Raw genomic sequence first — 19,144 nt, forward strand, 5'->3', positions numbered from 1 at the left:
TGCTTTTTGATATGATAAAAGATCACACATGTAACCTCAAATCAAGGCAAGCAAGGAGCTGCATCGCAGCAGAAAACTGATCAAAAAGGCCACAAACATCACCTTAAGCTTAGAACAGAGCCAGTCTCAACGTGCAGCATCAGTTACACTGGGAAAAGTATCACGCAAAACTTGAAGCATTGCAAAAAGAGAAAATTGAAGGCTTTTACTTGCTCAGTTTATCACATTGCCTCTGACTCCAGTTTTCACATTTTATAACTGCACGTCGGTCCCAGCCTTTGCAGAACACCAGCTCCCTTCCCACAAACCAATTATTTTTAGCAAAGCAAATACTTGCTTTAGCCTGGCTGCTGAAGGTCCGGGACCCCCCCTAGAGCAGCAGCACCCACCAGCCACAGCTCCATCCCTCAGCACCTGAACAAAGCACAGATGCTCCTCCAAGGCAGCTTGCGGAAGGGCTGCGTCCCCAGGACTGAGCTTAAATAGAGCCCCTGGGCCATGGGCAGGGCAGGGCTGCTCGGGGCAATTAACCCCCATTAATTAGCAGCATCTCCCCTCTCCGCAGGTGTCACTAACGCTTTTTCCGGGAAGGCGGTGAACCAAAAAATGACCGCCTGGCGTCCCTGGGTGGGCTCGAACCACCAACCTTTCGGTTAACAGCCGAACGCGCTAACCGATTGCGCCACAGAGACGCGCTGAAAAGGTCGGAAATCCAGAAAAATGATGCAAAAGCCGGATAGCATCGTTTTTTTCCAACACAAAGCGGGTTTACCTGATTTTAACACCCCGACAGCCGTAAAAAAAAAAAAAAAAAAAAAAAAAAAAAAAAAAAAAAAATCATCCCGGCGCAAAGCTAAGCTTAATTTCAGCGGTGCAAAGCAGTGACCTCGGGATGTTGACAAGGATGATGATGAGGAAAGCGGCCTGGTCAAAGGGATGGGGATGGGGGGGGTGTCCCTTGCTGTTGAAACCCTGCAGGGTTTGCCTCGGAGCTGGCCCTTGGTGAGGACAGTAACAGTGAGAAAAAGCTAATAATGAGCGTTTTACGTATTGCCTCAAAATGCCCTGTCGGGACATGCAGCATCTTTTTTAGCCTGGACATTTTTTGCATTTGCACATTAGCAGTATCATCAATGCTTGAGTTATTATTCGGTGAAGGACGGATTGGAGAAGAGCTGGAAAAGCACCCTGGGTGGAAAGAGTAAAGCAAATCCTCCTCTTTCCAACCAAATCCTTCGCATGAGGCTCTTGGGGAACTCTGTCAAGTCCTGATCCCTGCTGCTGATGCGCTTGGGATTGCAAGTTAAAAATCAGCTGAAAAGAAAACCAAAGGCCTTGTGATGCTGAAGTAATTTATTTCAGGCCAGTTCTGCCACCTCCACAATCCATATCTCCAGCTATTCACGTGGTTCAGAGGTGGACTGGCAGCCAGGAAGGGTTTGCTGGTGGGAGAATGGATGAGGCTGCATGTCGCGTCATGTTTGTGGGCTGCTCCTGCAATCCCTTTTCCACTGGGTCATATGAAATCTCCAAACCCACCAGCAGCAGAAGCTATAAAACCATTGCCGAGCTGCAGCTCCCCCGCATACAGCCCAGGTTTTGAAACCCTCCAGCACATTACATTGCTTTTCCCCCACCACTTAACTCCCCAGAAGAACATCTTCGTGTCAGAGCTGGTAAAATCCTGCTTTTCACCGAGAAACGCTCTTTATTTTCCCAGGCTACAGGGAAAAAGCCAACCCTGCCGCACCAGGGAGGCCCCAGCGAGATTTGAACTCACGACCCCTGGTTTACAAGACCAGTGCTCTAACCCCTGAGCTATGGAGCCGTGGCAAGGCGCTACTTTTTTCCTTTTTCACCCCAAAAGCCCCGCACCAGCGGCGATGCACGCAACTGTTGTACCTAAAAGTGATGTATTTAAGGGCAAATTCACCCCTTGTCATGATTCCTCGCCCTCTGTTTCCTGCAGAAGGGATCTCTGTGGTGGCCACTGTGAAGTGCCGGTGGAGGAAAAGGAGGTTTTGCAAAGAAACATCATACGCTGCCATACCTTCATCCTTGACTCCAGCACAAAAATATGACCTGCCGATAAAGATCAAACACAGGCTTTATCTTCTCGCAGATGAGCTGGCGAGAGACAGGTGATTAAAATGGTCTGGCTGGTGTGAATTTGCAAGATGCTCAGTTTCAAAGACAGGGCAGAAATATGGCCCCAAAGGTGGGTGGAGTGGGAGGAGCAATTTAATGATAGATGGACTTAAGCGGTGTGTGAAGCCATGCTCCGACTGCAGGACCTGGCTTAGAGGAGATGAGGTCTGGGGCCCTTTTTGCCAGGCAGCTCTCGGCTTTCTGGGTCCACCTAGGAGCAGAGGGGATCTCGGCCTTTCCCCTCGCTTCTTTGCAGGGTCTCTGCCCTGCTCCCGCTCAGCTTCTGCGTCTCGTGGGGTGACTGTTCCGTGTGTTCTTCCCTTGGGAAGACACTAAGTGTTCTAAGGAGTCTGGAGGACAAAAGCAGAAGCTCACACTGATGCTCCTTTAAAGCCAGTTGGGCAAATACCTCCTCTGAGCCCCAAACAGCCCTGACGGCTTTCCTTGATTTATTTGCAGGAGGGTTTGGGGTGGGATGGGATGGAGACTGGGATAAGAGTGGGATGAGGATGGGAATGGGAAGAAAATTGGGCTAAAAATGAGGACGGGATGGGGAAGAGGTGGGAATGTGGATGGGAATGAAGATGAGGGGGAAGCCAGACAGCAGAGCAAGGCGCGAGGAGCGCCGCCCAGAGGGTAGCGTGGCCGAGCGGTCTAAGGCGCTGGATTAAGGCTCCAGTCTCTTCGGGGGCGTGGGTTCGAATCCCACCGCTGCCAGGAGGATTTTTCTTCCTTTTCACCCCATTATTCCCCGTCCCCTTTTCTTTCTCCCACCCTCTCCTCCTCCCCTCCCCAGGCGGGCTAGGAGCGTTTTAAATCCGCTTAGTGCCCCTTACTCCTATTTAGCCCCTTTCATCTCCATCAGCTTTGCAAAAAAAAAAAAAAAAAACAAACCAAAACACATACACCAGCGTATTCGTTATAAAATTGGAGGTGATTTTGTTTGTTGCGGTGTTTTTTTGTATCGGTCTAACGAGTTTGTACCCACCAGGAGAGCAGGGAAAAGAGAAAGACAGACAGACAGACAGACAGACAGAAAGAAAGAAAGACAGAAAAAAAAAAAAACCAGGGCGATGTTTCTGCCCGGTCTCGAACCGGGGACCTTTCGCGTGTTAGGCGAACGTGATAACCACTACACTACAGAAACCCCCACGTTGGAGCTTCCCGGCCTCCTGCACCCCAACACTCGGCAGAGGGGATTAAGCCTTATTTTGACTTTTTTTCATCCTTTTTTCGACGTGTTCCTCCCCAGCTGCCTGTTTTGGGAGGGGAAACACACATGTGCAGGCGCCTGTGCACTCACGTGGCTTGTGCGTGGACAAGTGACACCTGGGTCTCTAAAACAAGGCTCATAACATCACGCTCAGCATGGGAAAAAATGGGAATAAAATTAATTTTTCGCGTCCAGGATAAGAAATCAGCAGCTGGCATTGCCAAAAGGAGCTGCAGGGTTTGGCTGAGCTGGGGAACTCCTTGCTGCGGGGTGTAATGGAGATTCAGTGGGTTCAAGGGGCAGAAAAAAGTTTGTTAAGGTAGGATTTTTGCGTTATATCTGGCCGTAATTTTATTATTTCTCTGCAGTTTCCACCTTCCCGTGAGGCTGGTGGCAGTGAGGGTGTGCGCACAGCCATACACAGGCACTGGGCTGTCCTTGATCCTGGGCTTTTGCTTGAGAAACAATATTCTTTATCATTCCCTGTAGATTACTTCGGAAATAATTAATAGTACATTCCTTATGGGAAGAAGAGAGGGTTCTAACGCAGCTTGCTCCTGCCCATCCTTCTTTGGCAAAGCTGTTAAAACGAGTTGGATTTTTGTGTGTTTCTTGGGGGGGGGGGGGAAGGAAAAACACTCTTGTTTCTCTCACATACCTCGTGTCCTGACCTTGATTCACCCCAGCTCCTGAACAATTTTTATTTCTTGAGTTACACACAGCAGGAGCTGCTTATTCACGGCTGCTATTAATAAATTTTTATTTTTATTTTTTTGCACAGGGACTGAGCCAAGATCAGCACAGGAGAGGTAACAGCCCACGAGGGAAAGATCTGAAAAGTTTCTGTGTATCCACAGTGGTTGTGCAACAGAAAATGCTGAATTTACGCTGCTGTGCACAAACTATGAGAATATTTATGCCAGAGCGGAGGCCTGGGGAGGCTGCGTGCCTCTTCTTTATGTGGTTTGGGAGGGTAATGAAAAATCTTAGCAGGGCAGAGCTGATTTACAAGTGACAGGGAAACTCAGATGCCTGCCTGAGCTGTGTAACTGCAAAAAAGGTCCTGAAACCTGGGTGGTTTGGTCCTTGCTGGGAGGTTTTTCCCAGGGAGCTGCTGAGAATGCTGCAGGTGGAATGGGACTTCAAAAAGCTGTGGAAGGATGGGGGAAAAAAATAATTACTTAAAATATTTAATTTTGAAAGTATGATAAGACACGGGGGGGAACCAAACCAAACCAAACAAAACCAAAACAACAAAAAAAACCCCCTGAAACAAACACAAAAGGAAAACAAAGAAAAAAAGGGAAAAGAGAGGACGCGGGGGTGGAAGGCAGGAAGTAAAAATAGGGCTCGTCCGGGATTTGAACCCGGGACCTCTCGCACCCAAAGCGAGAATCATACCCCTAGACCAACGAGCCGCCGTGGCGAAGACTTGCTGGGTGTTGGTCTCCCTGCCCGGAGCGGGTCCGCCCGGGTCGCGGCCACCCCCGGCCGCCGTCCCTGGTTCTGCCCGGTCCCCGCCTGCAGGAAAACGGCGGCACTTTTTAGGAGAGGGGGAAATGAAATTTAATGAAAAAAGCAAAGAAAACCCGCGAGGCCCCAGCGAGATTTGAACTCGCGACCCCTGGTTTACAAGACCAGTGCTCTAACCCCTGAGCTATGGAGCCAGCCCAGAAGAAACCGGCCTCGCGGTGGTCACCGGGCGGAACCCCGAAACCGGCTGCATCGCCCCAAATCGCCATCACCCCCCAAAACCCGGCCCAGGCACCAGCCTGGGCCAGCTCCGCTAAACAGGAGGACAAGCAGCAGCAGCAAGGAGCGCGGCACGGCCAGAAACCATCCTGCATCCCTAGAACACCAGAAGTTGGGGTTCAGCCCTTGGCACCTCCAGCATTTATTTTTTTTTTGTTGGTGTCGGTTTTGGGGTTTTTTTTGTTTTGGTTTTGCAGGAGGTTTGGCCGAAGTACGGGCAGCGAGGAAAGCTCTGCGCTGCTGCCAGAATAACCTGGGTGGTGATGCCCATTTCTCTGCTTTAAGGTTGTACCAAGGCAAAGGTCAACTCGGTTTTTATCTTCGGCTTTCTATTGCAGCCCTAATTTCAGGAATATGCAAAGGCTGGGTTTGTGCTTAACAAACAGATGTGGGGGAAAAAAACGCCAAACCCCTCCCCTATATATATATATATGCGCTTTCCCTTAAATTCTTTCTTTACACTTAAATTCCAAGCAGGACAGTCCTCCAACTCACAATCCTGATGTTCTCCAGCCTGTTAGCAGTTGGGAATAATAAACAGGAGATGAGCACAGGTAGCACCTTCACGTTTTATTTCTAGCACATGGGCTAGGAACAATCTGGGAGGTTTCAAATCCACTCAGGTGATGATTTTTGCTCCCCGTGGTTTGTAGAAGACTCATTTCTCATGTACAGATAAAAAACCCCACCGAGTCACAACATAAGAAATACCGTGGCTTCTGCTAATACCTTTTTTGTTCTAGGGATTTTTATTTATTGATGTAATTTCTACAGTGGCATAGCTTCAACAATGGAGGGAGCTCAGGAAATTCAGGCATTTTGCTCACCTGTTCATGGCCTGACCTTTATAAGAGTTGCTGCAGCTTTAAATAATGTGGGTTTAAAGCCAAACTCATTAAACAAACAAACAAAAAAAAGCAGACAAAGTAGGAAAGAACCCACCCACTCAAAATGGAGATTGTCACACCTAAACCAGTCACCCCCAGCTCTTTTTATGACTAATGGTATCTGAAATTCACCTGATCCTGCATTAATTCATCTCCTAGAAGATGGATTGTGCTTCATCTCCAGTAGTTCCTGGGCAGATTTCCATTATTTGGGATAGAGCTAAGGGCTCAGCCGTGCACAAAGAAAACCTTCAGCCATGCATGGGAAGATACACCTGTAACACTGGGAGTAAAGCACCTCTTCAAGTCAGCAGCATCATGATGTTCTCGTATGGATTCACCTCACTTCTGGTCGGTTTGGGTTTTGATGTCACCTTTTGCATCAGTCAGGCCACTTTCTAAGGCAGCGGTCGATGGGCAGCACGTCTTCACCACCAAGGGCACAAGCTGGTGGAAGCAATCGAAGGTGTTGGGGGCAACCACCCACCTGCACACACAGCATCTGTGGGCCCTGGGAGAGGACCACAGCCTTTTCATTTTATTCTGCTGCTGTGACACGGATTTACTGCAGAGGAGTTTAAACCCCCGAAGTGTAGGAAACGCACAGATTGCTGGAGTTGATCAGGGGTTTGCCAGTAGGTTTGGGCACGTATGAAGATTAGCTACACAGAGAAATGCCTTTTTCTCATCTTAGAATCAATGAGGAAATGTTGTTCTTCATTAAAAAAAAAGCTCCCCGCCTCATCCCAACTGTGTATTTCCTTAAAAGTATTTGCATGTTCTCTAGAAAAGGTTAAGAAGCCAACCAACAACACCCCCGAACCAGAAACTGTATTTTTTATCACTTCAGACAATAATATGCCCGTTATTTTTTTAACAGCTGCTTTGTTTTGGCAAAAGCAACAGTGAACAAAGCAAGCTGCATGTTGCACTTTTGTTGTCTTGGTAGTGAGGAATTCCAGAAAAAGAAAGCAGGAGATGAAGGTAAATGCATGTTTTTTCTGAGAGCTGAGCAGTAAAGAGAGTCTGAGGAAATACAAGATTGAGCACCTAAAGTCTAGGTTACTACAGGTAAAGGACTGTAGAATAGTTCGGGTTCAAAGGGACCTTAAGGACCATCTAGTTCCAACGCCCCCACCATGGGGACACCTTCCACTAGACCAGGTTGCTCACAACTCCGTCCAACCTGGCCTTGAACACTTCCAGGGATGGGACATCCACAGCTTCCCTGGGCAGCCTCTTCCAGCACCTCACCACCCTGACGGTGAAGAGCAAATAGCCATGAGGGATTGTTTTGAAAACACCATCTTCTGCAGAGAGGGTACCTCAGGAGGAGTCACATAGGAGCACCAAATTTCAGAAACATAGTTCTTGCTCACATCCAGTAGGACAAACACACCTGAGCAACATTAATATTTGTTGCTTAAAAAAAAAAAACGCAAAAAAAAAAAAAAAAAAAGCACCTTTCAGCCTTTTCCAGGGCAGCAGCAATACCTCTCCCTCCTCCCTAGAGGAGCCGTAGACAGAAAAGCAAAGTACAGAGCACTTACACAAGCTGATGGAGAGGGCAACCAAAAGTCCACAGCAACTCTTCAACCCCAACCGGACTCCAAGGCAGGCCAGATCTTGGTAGCCGTATGGTTTAGATCACTTGGGACAGCTCAGACCACCATCTCAACATTGCAAAAACAGCCTTTGAGGTCCAGCTATTACCCCAGTTTTTAGGGGCACCAGCTAGAATAAGTAACCAAGCACCCACCCTTCACTGGGGACCTTTCTTCCCAGCAGGAGCAAGAGGAAAAAGCCTGAAACTCCAGCTGAGACCTTTATAACCACCCACACAGCCCAGCATGAGGCCGTGAGCATCCTCACCAAGCATCCTGACGTGCTGAAATCCAATTACTCCCCAGGAGCAGTTAATCAGCCTAAATATCTTCTCCTAAATCTTCTAGGAGTGAAGGCACCTGGGCAGGATTTCCACTTTTGGCACAGAGATGGTGGCTATGGTTTGCTGGGAGCAACAGTATAATACAACAATGGGAAAATCCCCATTACATTCACTTCAGGAGGAACAAAACTTTATAATTTGATTTTACTTGATCAAATACAAATGAGCTTTGCCTATTCTGGCTTTGGATGGATGTCCAAAGTGTCCTACTCGGTGTTACTCTCTCCACCTTTCCCACGGGGCATTTACCCACTAAACATTTTGGTTTTAAGTCATTGGCACTTCTAAAAAGGTGGAGGTTCCACTCCAAAACTTCCACCAGCTCTAATATTGATCCTTAGACCCACATGAGAAAAGAAAAATGCTTGTCCATTACCAGACTTGGAGCCACAAACCAACTACCAGTGGTTTCCTTCTTGCTTAAGAGGTGAGTTGGTTCAGAGATGCGTTTAAGATGGTGACCACGACCTTCTGGGGACTGCTGATGACTTCAATAGCTGTTTTAAGCTGATTGGAACACCTTCCTTGTGATATTTTGCCCTGACTACCTGGTTACCCATCTATCAGCTTGCCTATGAACCAGGCTGCATGGTTGATTGCAGCATCCCTCGTGCTCCTCGCTGCTGCCCAGGCACCATCCAGTGAAGACCACGGAGACAGGTCCTCAGCAAAGCTCACAAGAAATCAGGGGCACAGTTTAATGTAGGTGACGGTGGAGCAGACGGAAAAGAGAGGGAACACCTTCTCCTGGAAGGCGACGTTGAAGGTGAAGATGTGCTGCATGTTGTCGGCGTTGTAGAAGGAGACTTCTTCCCCTTCATAATCCAGGTACACCCTGACCTTGCTGAGTTTCTGGCTGAGGCACAGCGGAGTGCGCTGGGGCGAAGTGACCGCCCAGTAGCGACCTCCGTTTTGCTGTACCGCCCAGATGCCTTCTTCGGGGGAAAACTGCGTCAGACCTTTCCTCCTGACGGACTCCTTGGCCACCCCAAAGGCCCAGCCGTCCGAGGCCCCCACCTCCACTTCCCAGTAGTGTCTTCCCGACTTGAAGCCCGTGGAAGCCAGCACCCGCGAGTTCGTGTCGAATCTCTTGGGGTTGTCAGGCAGCTCCTGTTTCCTACAACCCATCCTCACGCTCTTGAGGTCTGCAGACAGGATGAGGAGGTGGTTTGCCGAGTCGGGGTCCAGGGTCAGGTCCTCTGTTGATGACAGCAGTGACAGCGATAATAACTCAGTAAGAATGTTAACAACTTAAAGCTCAAGCTGGAGATGCTTTTATCAGTTGCTGAATCACATCCCAACCTCGATCATCACTTCCCAACCTCGATCACCGCATCCCAACCTCGATCACCACATCCCAACCTCGATCATCACATCCCAACCACGACCATCACATCCCAACCACAATCATCACATCCCTATCTCCATAACTGCTCCTTTTCAGCTCCCTGGACAGCCTGTGGTGGAGGAAAGCCAAGTTCAGATACCGGCTCAGCCTGGAGGTCCTTGAGACGTCTCCTCTCACCATTGACTCTGCAGGAAACCTGAAGGCTCAGGGCTAATTTTAAGAGGAGTAATTTTAGGTGTTAACAAATGTGCTGCTTCTCTCTACCAGCACACAGGGACAAGCTACGTGTGCAAGAAAATTGGAGGTGGGTGAGGAAGGTCCCAGTTAAAGATACAGGACAAACACCTACCTCACTTTTTCACATCCTTACTTAGGGGTTAAGTCCCACCAGGTAAAGGTGAAGAAGAATACGGCAAAGCAAATCATGGCCAGTGAGGACCAAGATCTGGCTCAGGATGTCCTAGCGGGAGACCTACAACTGTTTTGTAGTCTTTGGCTCTTTGATGAGCTCGTGATCCTTCAGCAACGCCACCAGCCAGCATCCCTCAAACACTGACCAAGGGGGACTCATCTGTCCTCCCACATGGACACCCCAATTCCCTTCACGGGAGGACAAAACTCATGCTGCTGCTGCTAAGAAACGTAAGGGCATTAGGAGCAAAGAACACAATAAACCCACATGCAATTAGCAATTACATACAGTAAAAATGGACCTTAGATCGAGACTTTTCCCAAATAAATCCATTTTTTCTTTTTGTTTCTGGCTCATCTGATGCACAACACACAAGATGTGATATGCACGCCCCTCAGATTGTAAACTGCTGAGTACCTGTCCCCAAACTACCCCATGATGACAAGGTTTCATGGAAAGCCATGACCTAAGGGCATCTTTACACACCAGGTCACACTGGACAGCTCAAAAGAAACCTGCATGCAGATGGAGTTTGATACTAACATCTTGTCCTGTAGAGAGCTTCACAGGCATCGTGGCCTCCAGCACCTGCCATAAAGCTCTCTACATTGTCCCCTTCCAAAACCAGGCTCAAAAGAAGCAGCGAGCACGTTGGTGACCTCAAATTGTGGTTGTAGTCAGCAAAGTTGCCATGAATGAACGAGACCCTTGGGGGGGATCTAAGATGGGAACTTCAGAGCCGAAAAGTCTTGGATGCCACACCAGAGTTAATTTAGCTAAAGTTCTTTATGCTCTTTCAAAATCCACAGATTCAGGCCTGAAAATTGCCTATGAAGTCCAAAAGGGCCATGATGGGGCTGAAAGCTTCATGGTGTTTCAGAGGGGTCGGAAAAGCGATAGGAACCACAGGAAAGAGGAGGCCCTTTTTTCCTTCAAAACTAAGCACCATGTTCCTCCCCAAAACTGGGAGATTGGTTTTAAAAAAACATCTCCTGCATGTTGCACTATTGCACCAGGCCAAGAGATGGGTGCTTTCAAAGTGTCCATTAGCAAAAGCTAAGGAAAACAGATTGGGTGAGCAAATCTTCTTGATGCTAATCTTTAAAAGTCATTTTCCTTCCTTCCTCTTGCATCTCCAGCTGCTGGAGTCATTAGGATTTGGGTTTGAACTTCAACTCAGCTGCAGAGGTTGTGACTGATGATTTGGCTCGGTTTAAAAAATACATAAATACGACTCCAGGAGCTCAGACATCATATTAAAAAAAAAAAAAAAAGCATTCCAAGCTCTTGGAAAAGATGAACTAAGGCAGTCAGAGCAGTGGGATTCAACAACTGCTATGAGGTTTCAGGGGTCCCCTCTTCACACATTGACCCCCCAGCAGCAGAAGCTGTGGCCCAACCTGCTTTCTGAGGGACTGCTGGTATAACGCACCAGCCGAATTTTACCTCTACACATGCACACACACCACCACGGACATGCAGTGAGGGTCGTTTTGCCAATTTGCTTTTAAACGGCGGTCATCAGCCTTTCTTCTTTTGCTTTGCCAACCCCTTGGCATTTTCCAGATTGCTTTGCCAACCCCTTTTCCAGAAGGGTCTGGGGATGTTTGTGAGCAGAGCCTGGCTCCTCCTAAGCTGGATGGTCCTTGGAAAGGATCCAGCCCATGGCTTGTCCTCCTCTGCCGCCACCAAGGGCTTTGCAAACCCCGTGCTGAAGACCACCACCCTAAAAGCAAGAATAAGCCTTCTCTTCTAGAAGAGGGCTTGGCTTTGCCAGGATAACTCTGGCTGCTCTGGGCATGGCTGTGCAACCTTCACATCAAGGGAGCTGGAAGATGGGGGAAGATTTTAACAGCATCTGCCCATGCCTTGCACCATCACAGCGCAAGGTCAGAGGGATCAGGCTGGCAGCAGACACGGCAGAGCCCATCGCCGTGGTTTCCTGGCTCACTGGCATTCCCGTCCCCACCACCGTCGGCGAAGCAAAGCAGAAGCTTGTCCGGCACTGAAAGAGTCAAATCTGGGTTTGGGCAGTTGCAAATTCATGACTCCTTTGCCAACCCCAGAGAGCTGCGAGCAAGCCATCTCCAGCAGGGCATGATCTGAAAGCAACCGTCTGCCCCCAGCCACAATTCCCCACAACCTTCCACAGAATTTAGGTCATCTGAGTTTGCACTGGAGCAGATTACGGAGTGCTCGCACCCCTCCATCCCAAACCCTGGTGGAAATAGGAGGCTGACCACAGGCCACAGAGCAAATCCAGCAGACTTAAAGCAAGTTGTGGCTTGAAAGGGTACAAATCCATTAGGGGGTTCAAATATCTGTTCTTTCTGTTCCGCACTGTAGTTTTGTTAAGTGCAAACAGGCAGAAAGGACCTAGCTTAGCTGTCAGATCCCCGGCGTCAGCTAGAAAAATCGTCTTTTGATTCTTGAACTGAGCAGGCTGGATCTGGAAATCATCGAGAGAGAAGAAATTAAAAAAAAAAAATCTAGAGTGGCTTTTTTCTTTTTTTTCCCCCTTTCTTTGGCTTCGCAAAACCAGCTTTGCAAAATACAACCACAATTTAAAGTCTTTGCTCCAGGGCACTATGTCTTAATTATTTTCCTTTTACCTTTTTCACCTCTTCCCAGTTCATCTTGCAGGTTTTCTGAAAAGAGACAAGCGAATAAATAGCAGCACCGAGAGAGCCAGAGGGAGCCACAAAAATCCCCTTTATGGCGACTTTTACACCCACACCACATCGCCAAAGTGCCATCTTTGCCAACGGGCCTCAACAGGCAGCAAGAGCTGAGGATGGGGCAATGCCAGCTCCCACCAGCGTGTGCAATGGGGACAAGTGACAAGGGAAATTAATCCGAAATACATTTTAATATTAAAAAAAAAAAAAAAAAAGCTGCTGGACATCAAGAGAATGCAGGATCTGTTTAAGCCTTACTTACCATGCCCTGCCCTATTTTGTTCTCCTCGTATTATGAGTTTCCAACTTTTAGCACAATGCTTTAAGGCTATTGTCGCTCCAGCGCGCAGTTCTGCCTCCGGGATTTTTGGCGCCATCTCTGCCGCCGGGCGCCGGGGGCCTTTCCTGATCCCGCAGCGCCACCATGTGGCTGAGCCGCGTTACTGCACGCGGTTGGCTTTTACCTGCGGAGTTTTGTTATACTGGCCTCAAACTATCCCAGATGCCAAAACTTCCAGGTTTTGTTGCACTAAAGCAGGTGTTCAGGTTTTTCCCTCTTTAAAAAATCCTGCATCTGATTCTCTGCCTGGAAGGGCAAATCTCTTGTTCATACCCATCTCCAGAAGCTCTTTCCAACACAGTTTATTCTATTTCAGTACTGCTGGCCAGGCACATGCTGAGGGACCTCAAGACATGTGCAGCATCCCCAGCACGCCTCATCCCTTTTCCCCACCACCTGCTAAAGGCCAGGCCTATTTTAAATGACCCAGCTTCATTTCCACATACCTCTGAATTTCTTTAAGACTTTCTCAAGGACAACAGTCTTGAGGGAAAAATTGCAGATGTGCATTTTCATATCTGTGCATACTGGTACAGGCTTCTGGCACTTCACATCATCACTTCTGCAAAGAAAAAAGTAAAAACAATAAGAATATTGTTGTTATTCCCGCCCTTTCTTTTTCATTTGCTGTTGACAGTACACAATGCTCCCTCCCCATCCCACCGGCACTCTGTCCAAGTGCTCGGCATCACACGGCAAGGATCATACTGGGATTTCCCTCACCCTGGGCTGAGGATACCAGGATTTGCACATCAGCTTTGAAAACCTTGGCTGGTTGTTGGAAAGGGTATCTCTGCTGGGTTACCCCCACTTGGCTCTTCCTGCTGCAGCTTACATGTAATTTTGGGGGGTTACGTGGTGCCTAAACCATTGCCCTGGCTGAACTGCACATCAGGCAAATAAGATGACTTGGAGTTTCTGGTCTCACTTGACCTTTGAAGAAACTGCCTGGTAGGAAAAGACTTGGTGAGAATGCTAAGTTTTCCAAGAAGCTGGAAGAGACCCCAAAGCTTGTGCCAAGTAGGAGGCAAGCTCCATCTGCCCCGATGCCTCCCTCTGGCATCTGGACTGACAACACTGACCTTTAAACAGTGCTAGCGGAGGGAAAAAGCATGAAAGAAGGGGAGAAGCAGTGCTCCATACCTGCTGATGATGTTCATGACATCCTAGAAAGGAAAAAGAGAGACTGAGTGAAATCCCCGTGCAACATGTGCTATGTCTCCCCTGACGCAGCGTGAGAGAAATTCCCTTTGGTTAAACCCAGTCAGCACATCCATGCCTTATGGCTGGAAAAAATAGGCATGGATCCATGCCTCAGATGTTTGATTTCAGCTTTGGAAGGCCACAGTCCCACCAAATCCCACCCAACTGCTGCAGCTAAAGACCCAGACACTTCTCTGGGGTGGGGGCAAGCTTTCCAGATGGTCCTCCAGCTTTATGCCCGTAAAATAATGATGCGGTTTAGTCTGGAAGATGCCTTTGGAGGTCTCTCATCCATCCTGCTGCTCAAAGCATGTCAGGTTATCCAGGGCCTTGCCCCCGTGAGTTGGGAGTATCCTCAGGTGTGGTGACTGCAAAATGTTCTCTGATCCCTACTCCAGTGTTTGACCATTGTTGTTGTGAACCCAGGTGTAGGCATCTGGTACCCTTTGAGATGTCTGAGGGTCTCTCTGCTGGTCTCCCACTTCTGAGAAGGTCCTGTCAACCTCTCCCATGCAAAGTCTCGAGATACAGAAGGACACCTGCAAGTATCCACCTGCCTAAGAGCCAAAGGGACATCATCTACCATAATGTGGCCAGCTAGAAAGCTGGCATTAAAACTCGCACATCTAAGTCTCTGTAATATCTGGGCTCCCATGGTTTCATCACCCCCAAGAAGAGTTTAAGGTGCCCCCAAGGGGTGATTCATCCCACCCTGGGATGGATGTTCCAACAGTGAAAATTATTCGCCTTCAGGAAGGGTGGGTTATGGAGGTAACTATAGGTTAAAGTACCCTCAATAACTAGTTGTGACATGACAAAAAAAATCACTGAGATGAAACCCATGCTAAGTCCAGTCCATGCCACTATTTGCTCTTTCTGATGCCTTTAAAATAATACAAAGAAGGGCATAAACCCATGGCGAGCACATTGGACGTGGTTCAAAGGCAACACAAAGCCATACCCATCTCCCAGGGAATGGAAAAGGAGCTGGCTTCGAATTTCCAACTTGGCCTTTTAAAAGCAAATTGCCTATTGTTACAGGATGGGTTTTGCATGCAGTGGTGATGGGTGAGCAAAGACCGCGTGAAATAAACTTTCACCCATAGCCAAGTACAGAAACCACCTGCAAATATTTACCGTGCTTTCAGCCCTGCTTTGGAGGGCATTTAACTCCGTGCAGATCCGCATGCACCAGAAGCACAATCTACTTAGTTTAATCAAAGCCCTGTCAATTAAAAGAAGGTCACTCGTTTGCCTTTTGCCATTCGGTGAAGGACAGGGCTGTTCAATTTTGGGGTGGGCAGCTCAGATCTGTTTTTCCAACCCCGCTTCCTCTGCGAAGGAGAGTTTGGGAAACAGGGAGGGCTGGATGGGCTCCAGCTTCTTTCTTTGCAACGCAATCAATACCTGCACTCCATCTGCTCTCTCCCTCATACTTTCCAGCTTGGTTAATAGCTCGTTTTGACTTGAAAACCCAGCTCTGCTTTCAGGCCAACCTTCCACAGCCAGTGCTCTGCTGCAAAAATTGGCAGAGCCTTGTCCTGCTGAGTCCAGTTCCACGTGCCTCCAAACTCAACTGCATTCCAAGCCCTCGCCAACGCCTTTAAGCTGGAGGAGTGGACACCTGTGACCTGGCACGCCACAAGCCTTCTGTGTTGCAAACCCATCAAGACCTTTATTTGCAAAAGGAGTTGCTTGGTTTAAGGACTGCGCCAGTACCGCTGTGGTGGCTCTTCATGCAAGGTCTAATTCAGCTTTGAACACCTTGAAACAGAAATTTATGGGTGCTAGAAGGGTCCGGACAAATTAATGGGAGAAAAATTTATTAGAGGCTATTAAATGTGAAGAGTACATTTCTGTTTCAGGATGTCCCTGAGCCAGAGGGAGTTGCTGCATGCTGGTGTAGCAGAGCTCAGGGTGCTCAGATACTGCTATGCACCATCTACTCATTAAAGGTAGGAAAAAAAATACGGACATTTACCCTCAAAATGCCTCTACACTATCCAGAAACATATTAAAACCTCTCACCTTGAGGAATTCAAGCATGGGCTGCTGGATTTTCTCCTCCAGCTCTGTGATGAGCTTGTTGAGGAGTGTGATCTCCTTGGAGAGGTCGGTGATGTTCTCATTCTGCCTCTTGGCAATGTTCTTCTCCATCTTCTCCAGCTGCCCCAAGAGGATGTGCTCCTGGTCGTGCAGGAACTGCCGCAGCCTCTCAAACTCCAAGAGCAGCTTCTGCCGCTCGTTCTCGATGGTTTTCTGGGAATGAAATGCAGCAAAAAAAGGGTCTTAAGCTGGTGCAATGATTTTGGGGCAGAGAGGGGCCACCCGGTGAATTTGGAGCACCTGCCAGTGTCGTCACTGCTGCTTGCTGGCTTGCTTGTGAGACTGGGTGCCTTCACTTGGGGAGGGGCGAGGAGATGTTGTGTGTGGCATGCCTGGGCAAAGGCCTTGAGGAGGGGTGGGGATGGGAGGCAATTGCTGCACAAACAGCTGTTACCTTCATTGCAGCTGTGTCCCTGTGGCCCTTTTCTGGAGGTAAGAGGTACCAAACCATGCCTGAGGCAGGTACCTCACCTCCACAGCAGATCTCCAGTGGTTTTGCTCTTCTACACTGGACACACAGGCTTCCTTTTTCTCCCCTGGGGTGCTGGGCAGTTAATCAGCACTCAGCAAAGCAGAGGTGGGGACTGGTGGTCAAGAGGTTGTCCTAGTCCCTGTCATCATCTGCTGGTCCCACCACACAAACTGGGAGAAGGGGTTGTGTAGGAGAACCCGCTTGGAGCAGCATTTCTCCCTCCCTGGGAGGCATCTATATCCTCAGACAAACCCCAGTCCCTGCCTTGCCGTGATGCCCTGTTTATCACCCCTGCCAATATCCCAGGTTCTGCTTGGGTTGTATTCACAAGCAGACCAACAAGTCGCCTCTGAGACAAAGCCCAGGGGCAAATCGGAACATTTTGCCCCAGGACACGCACCCTTTGGCAGCATGGGTGAGGCTGAATGCGTTTTGGTTGCTTCACTCCACACTGCCCTTCAGCACAGGTCCAACAGGCCCACCTGGCCCTCAAAACATGGGCTTTCACGCTTTGCCTTTTTTGTCATGTTTGAAACCATGGCTCTTGGCAGGCTGGTGCTATTTCAAGCCCTGCCGGTGGGAAAAAAAACCCAACAAACCAGCAAATTGTGGTAAGAACCCTGTTGCACAGGGATGATAGAGCAGAAACATGGGTTGAGGGCGGCCTGGTGGTGCTTGTCTGAAGTAGGGGGGACACGAGCCACTCAAAGCGTCTTGTCTTGGGGGTGATGGTCTGGGAGAGGTGTTCTTAGCAGGGGGGAGGAGGGCTTCCCTGCGGCAAATGCTGTGCTGCCTTTTGCTGACCCTGGGACAACCGGCTGAAGGAGAGCTTTATAGCCAGCCTAGGTCTCAGGGATGCTGCAGCACGTATCACTGGGGGCTGCTAAGACAGCGGCTGATGTATTGCCAGTCCCGATGGTGACAGAAGGAGAAAAACATCCGTTTCCCCTTTTCAGGCACTGGCAGAGCGGTGGCGAGGAGGAGATGGAGCAGCTTGGTGGGTCCTAACCCCCTCCATGCATCCCAACCGGGACTCCCCCCCCCCCAGACTGCTGCATTGCAGGAACGCACCAAGAGCTCCTGGGTTTTCTTATCATCATTCACTTTAAACTCCAGCAGCTCTTGCCTCTCCTTTTTCAAGAAATCCAAGCGTCCCTGGATTTTCTCCTAGGAACAAAGAAAGAAGGTATTACTGGGTTTCCTTTCTTTCTTTTGCTGCAATCAATTTCTTTTGCTGTATCACTCTGCCTGCACACGGTTTGCTCTTTTCAGCCGTGCAAAGACAAGCAGGATTGCGAGGGAACCAGCTGAGCACTCTCACTGGGAGAGCACGCTGGCTCAGCACTGCCCACACTCACCCAGTCACCCCCATCTGCAAGCCCCAAGGACTGCCACAAGCTCACAGGCATGCAGCAAACACAAAGAAAGGAGACGAGGACGGCAGGGGAGGGTACATGCACGCCTTTCGTCGGCTCTGCTGCTACCTCCCCAGCCTTTGCTCTCGGCAAAGCAAAACTCAGCCTGGCTTTAATCAGCGTAGCTTCATCTTTGGATGCTCGCTCGGACCTAGAAGAGATGTGGGTGTTTGCTCTGTCAGCTGTTACCCTGCCAGTAAGGTGGGTGCCCTCGGGTAGTCTTTGCAGCGTGACACTCACGTGGCTCAAGCCCAGGGGGTTTGCAGGAGCTTGCACAGAAGCAACTCTGTCTCGCAGCCTCCCGGCTGCCCTCCGTTTAATCCCACGCTCTCCTCAGCTGCGGAGATGATGTGAACACGTGAGGGGGTTTTGCATATCTGGAAAGCGGACAGGTTTTCCAGGTCTTTGAAAAGCTAGAAAGCAGCAGCTGGTTCTCTGCAGGGTGGTTGAGCATGAAGCTGGGCATGGGAAACGCCGGTGACCAAGCGTGCACAAATACACGGCACAACGCGTACGGCCAGGGGGCAGAAAGACCTGGGGGGTCTTCCTCGGGGCGGACAGACAGACAGACAGACAGACAGACAGGTACCTTGTACTCCTCGGATGCCTCATCCACAGGTACAACAGCATGCGGCCGGTGCTCCCGAGACCGGTCGCACACCACGCAGATGGTTCTCCGGTCGTCCTTGCAGTAGAGCTTGAGGGCTTCCCTGTGCTTTGTGCAGAGCCCTTCCTCCTCGGCACCCTTGGCCCCACGGAGGGTGAACTGGCTGATGATCTCGGACATGTTTGCCAGCTGCCGGTTGGGTCTGAAGCTCTTCTGTTGGAAGACCTCCCGGCACTGTGGGCAGGGAAAATCCATCTCTAGGTCCTTCCAACTCTTGATGATGCACGCCCGGCAGAAGTTGTGCCCGCACTCGATGGACACGGGGTCTTTGAAGAACTCCAGGCAGACAGAGCAAGTGGCTTCATCCTGGAGATTGCCAGGCAGAAACACCGCCGCCATGGCCTCTCTCCTACGGGCAAGGACTGATTTCACCAGGGCTGGACGTGGAACATGAATGCTTGGCATCCAGCCCTGAGTGGGCGTTCCTCTTCCAGGAACAAGCCTGCTGCCCAAGGTCACTTCTGCAGTGTCTGGTTTCCTTAAACCAGTAACGAAGACCTCGACATTAGGGGACAACACGTAGGTGGAAGAGGAAGAAAGCAGGAATAATCCCTA

At 49.5% G+C, this 19,144-nt stretch overlaps 1 protein-coding gene and 6 non-coding genes across 8 annotated transcripts; 1 reads left to right on the forward strand and 6 right to left on the reverse strand.

Moving 5' to 3' along the window:
* Positions 1-618: 618 nt before the first annotated feature.
* TRNAN-GUU (transfer RNA asparagine (anticodon GUU)) lies at positions 619-692 on the reverse strand. The gene has a single exon. It is a non-coding gene; the product is annotated as a tRNA-Asn (tRNA).
* A 1,063-nt stretch (positions 693-1,755) lies between these two features.
* Positions 1,756-1,828, reverse strand: TRNAT-UGU (transfer RNA threonine (anticodon UGU)). Its single transcript has one exon. It is a non-coding gene; the product is annotated as a tRNA-Thr (tRNA).
* Positions 1,829-2,783: 955 nt separating this feature from the next.
* On the forward strand, positions 2,784-2,865 carry TRNAL-AAG (transfer RNA leucine (anticodon AAG)). The gene has a single exon. It is a non-coding gene; the product is annotated as a tRNA-Leu (tRNA).
* A 357-nt stretch (positions 2,866-3,222) lies between these two features.
* Positions 3,223-3,295, reverse strand: TRNAV-AAC (transfer RNA valine (anticodon AAC)). The gene has a single exon. It is a non-coding gene; the product is annotated as a tRNA-Val (tRNA).
* Positions 3,296-4,707: 1,412 nt separating this feature from the next.
* On the reverse strand, positions 4,708-4,779 carry TRNAP-UGG (transfer RNA proline (anticodon UGG)). The gene has a single exon. It is a non-coding gene; the product is annotated as a tRNA-Pro (tRNA).
* A 176-nt stretch (positions 4,780-4,955) lies between these two features.
* Positions 4,956-5,028, reverse strand: TRNAT-UGU (transfer RNA threonine (anticodon UGU)). Its single transcript has one exon. It is a non-coding gene; the product is annotated as a tRNA-Thr (tRNA).
* Positions 5,029-5,668: 640 nt separating this feature from the next.
* On the reverse strand, positions 5,669-19,138 carry LOC102045783 (E3 ubiquitin-protein ligase TRIM7-like). 2 transcript variants are annotated; one of them, XM_027799553.2, is made up of 7 exons: positions 18,512-19,138; positions 17,579-17,674; positions 15,958-16,188; positions 13,870-13,892; positions 13,173-13,288; positions 12,321-12,356; positions 5,669-9,147 (listed from the first exon to the last, which is right to left on the reverse strand). In XM_027799553.2, the coding sequence occupies exons 1-7, from the start codon at positions 18,992-18,994 to the stop codon at positions 8,633-8,635; spliced, it is 1,500 nt and encodes a 499-aa protein (XP_027655354.1). In that variant the 5' UTR covers positions 18,995-19,138; the 3' UTR covers positions 5,669-8,632. The 2 variants fall into 2 exon arrangements, with proteins under 2 accessions (XP_027655354.1, XP_027655356.1); XM_027799555.2 differs by lacking the exon at positions 18,512-19,138 and adding an exon at positions 17,866-18,209.
* Between the last annotated feature and the right edge of the window lie 6 nt (positions 19,139-19,144).

This window comes from Falco cherrug, chromosome 21 (genome assembly GCF_023634085.1).
Source record: "Falco cherrug isolate bFalChe1 chromosome 21, bFalChe1.pri, whole genome shotgun sequence".
NCBI classification, from domain to species: Eukaryota; Metazoa; Chordata; class Aves; order Falconiformes; family Falconidae; genus Falco; species Falco cherrug.

What these genes read in the sequence shown, in the direction of transcription:
- LOC102045783 (XM_027799553.2), bottom strand. Translation starts at nt 18,994, where the DNA reads ATGCCAAGCATTCATGTTCCACGTCCAGCCCTGGTGAAATCAGTCCTT. An exon ending in CCATGCTTGAATTCCTCAAG is followed by an intron (nt 13,893 to 15,957) that starts GTGAGAGGTTTT and finishes TTTCCTTTCTAG; the next exon opens with GATGTCATGAACATCATCAG. An exon ending in ACTGGGAAGAGGTGAAAAAG is followed by an intron (nt 9,148 to 12,320) that starts GTAAAAGGAAAA and finishes TGTCATCAACAG; the next exon opens with AGGACCTGACCCTGGACCCC.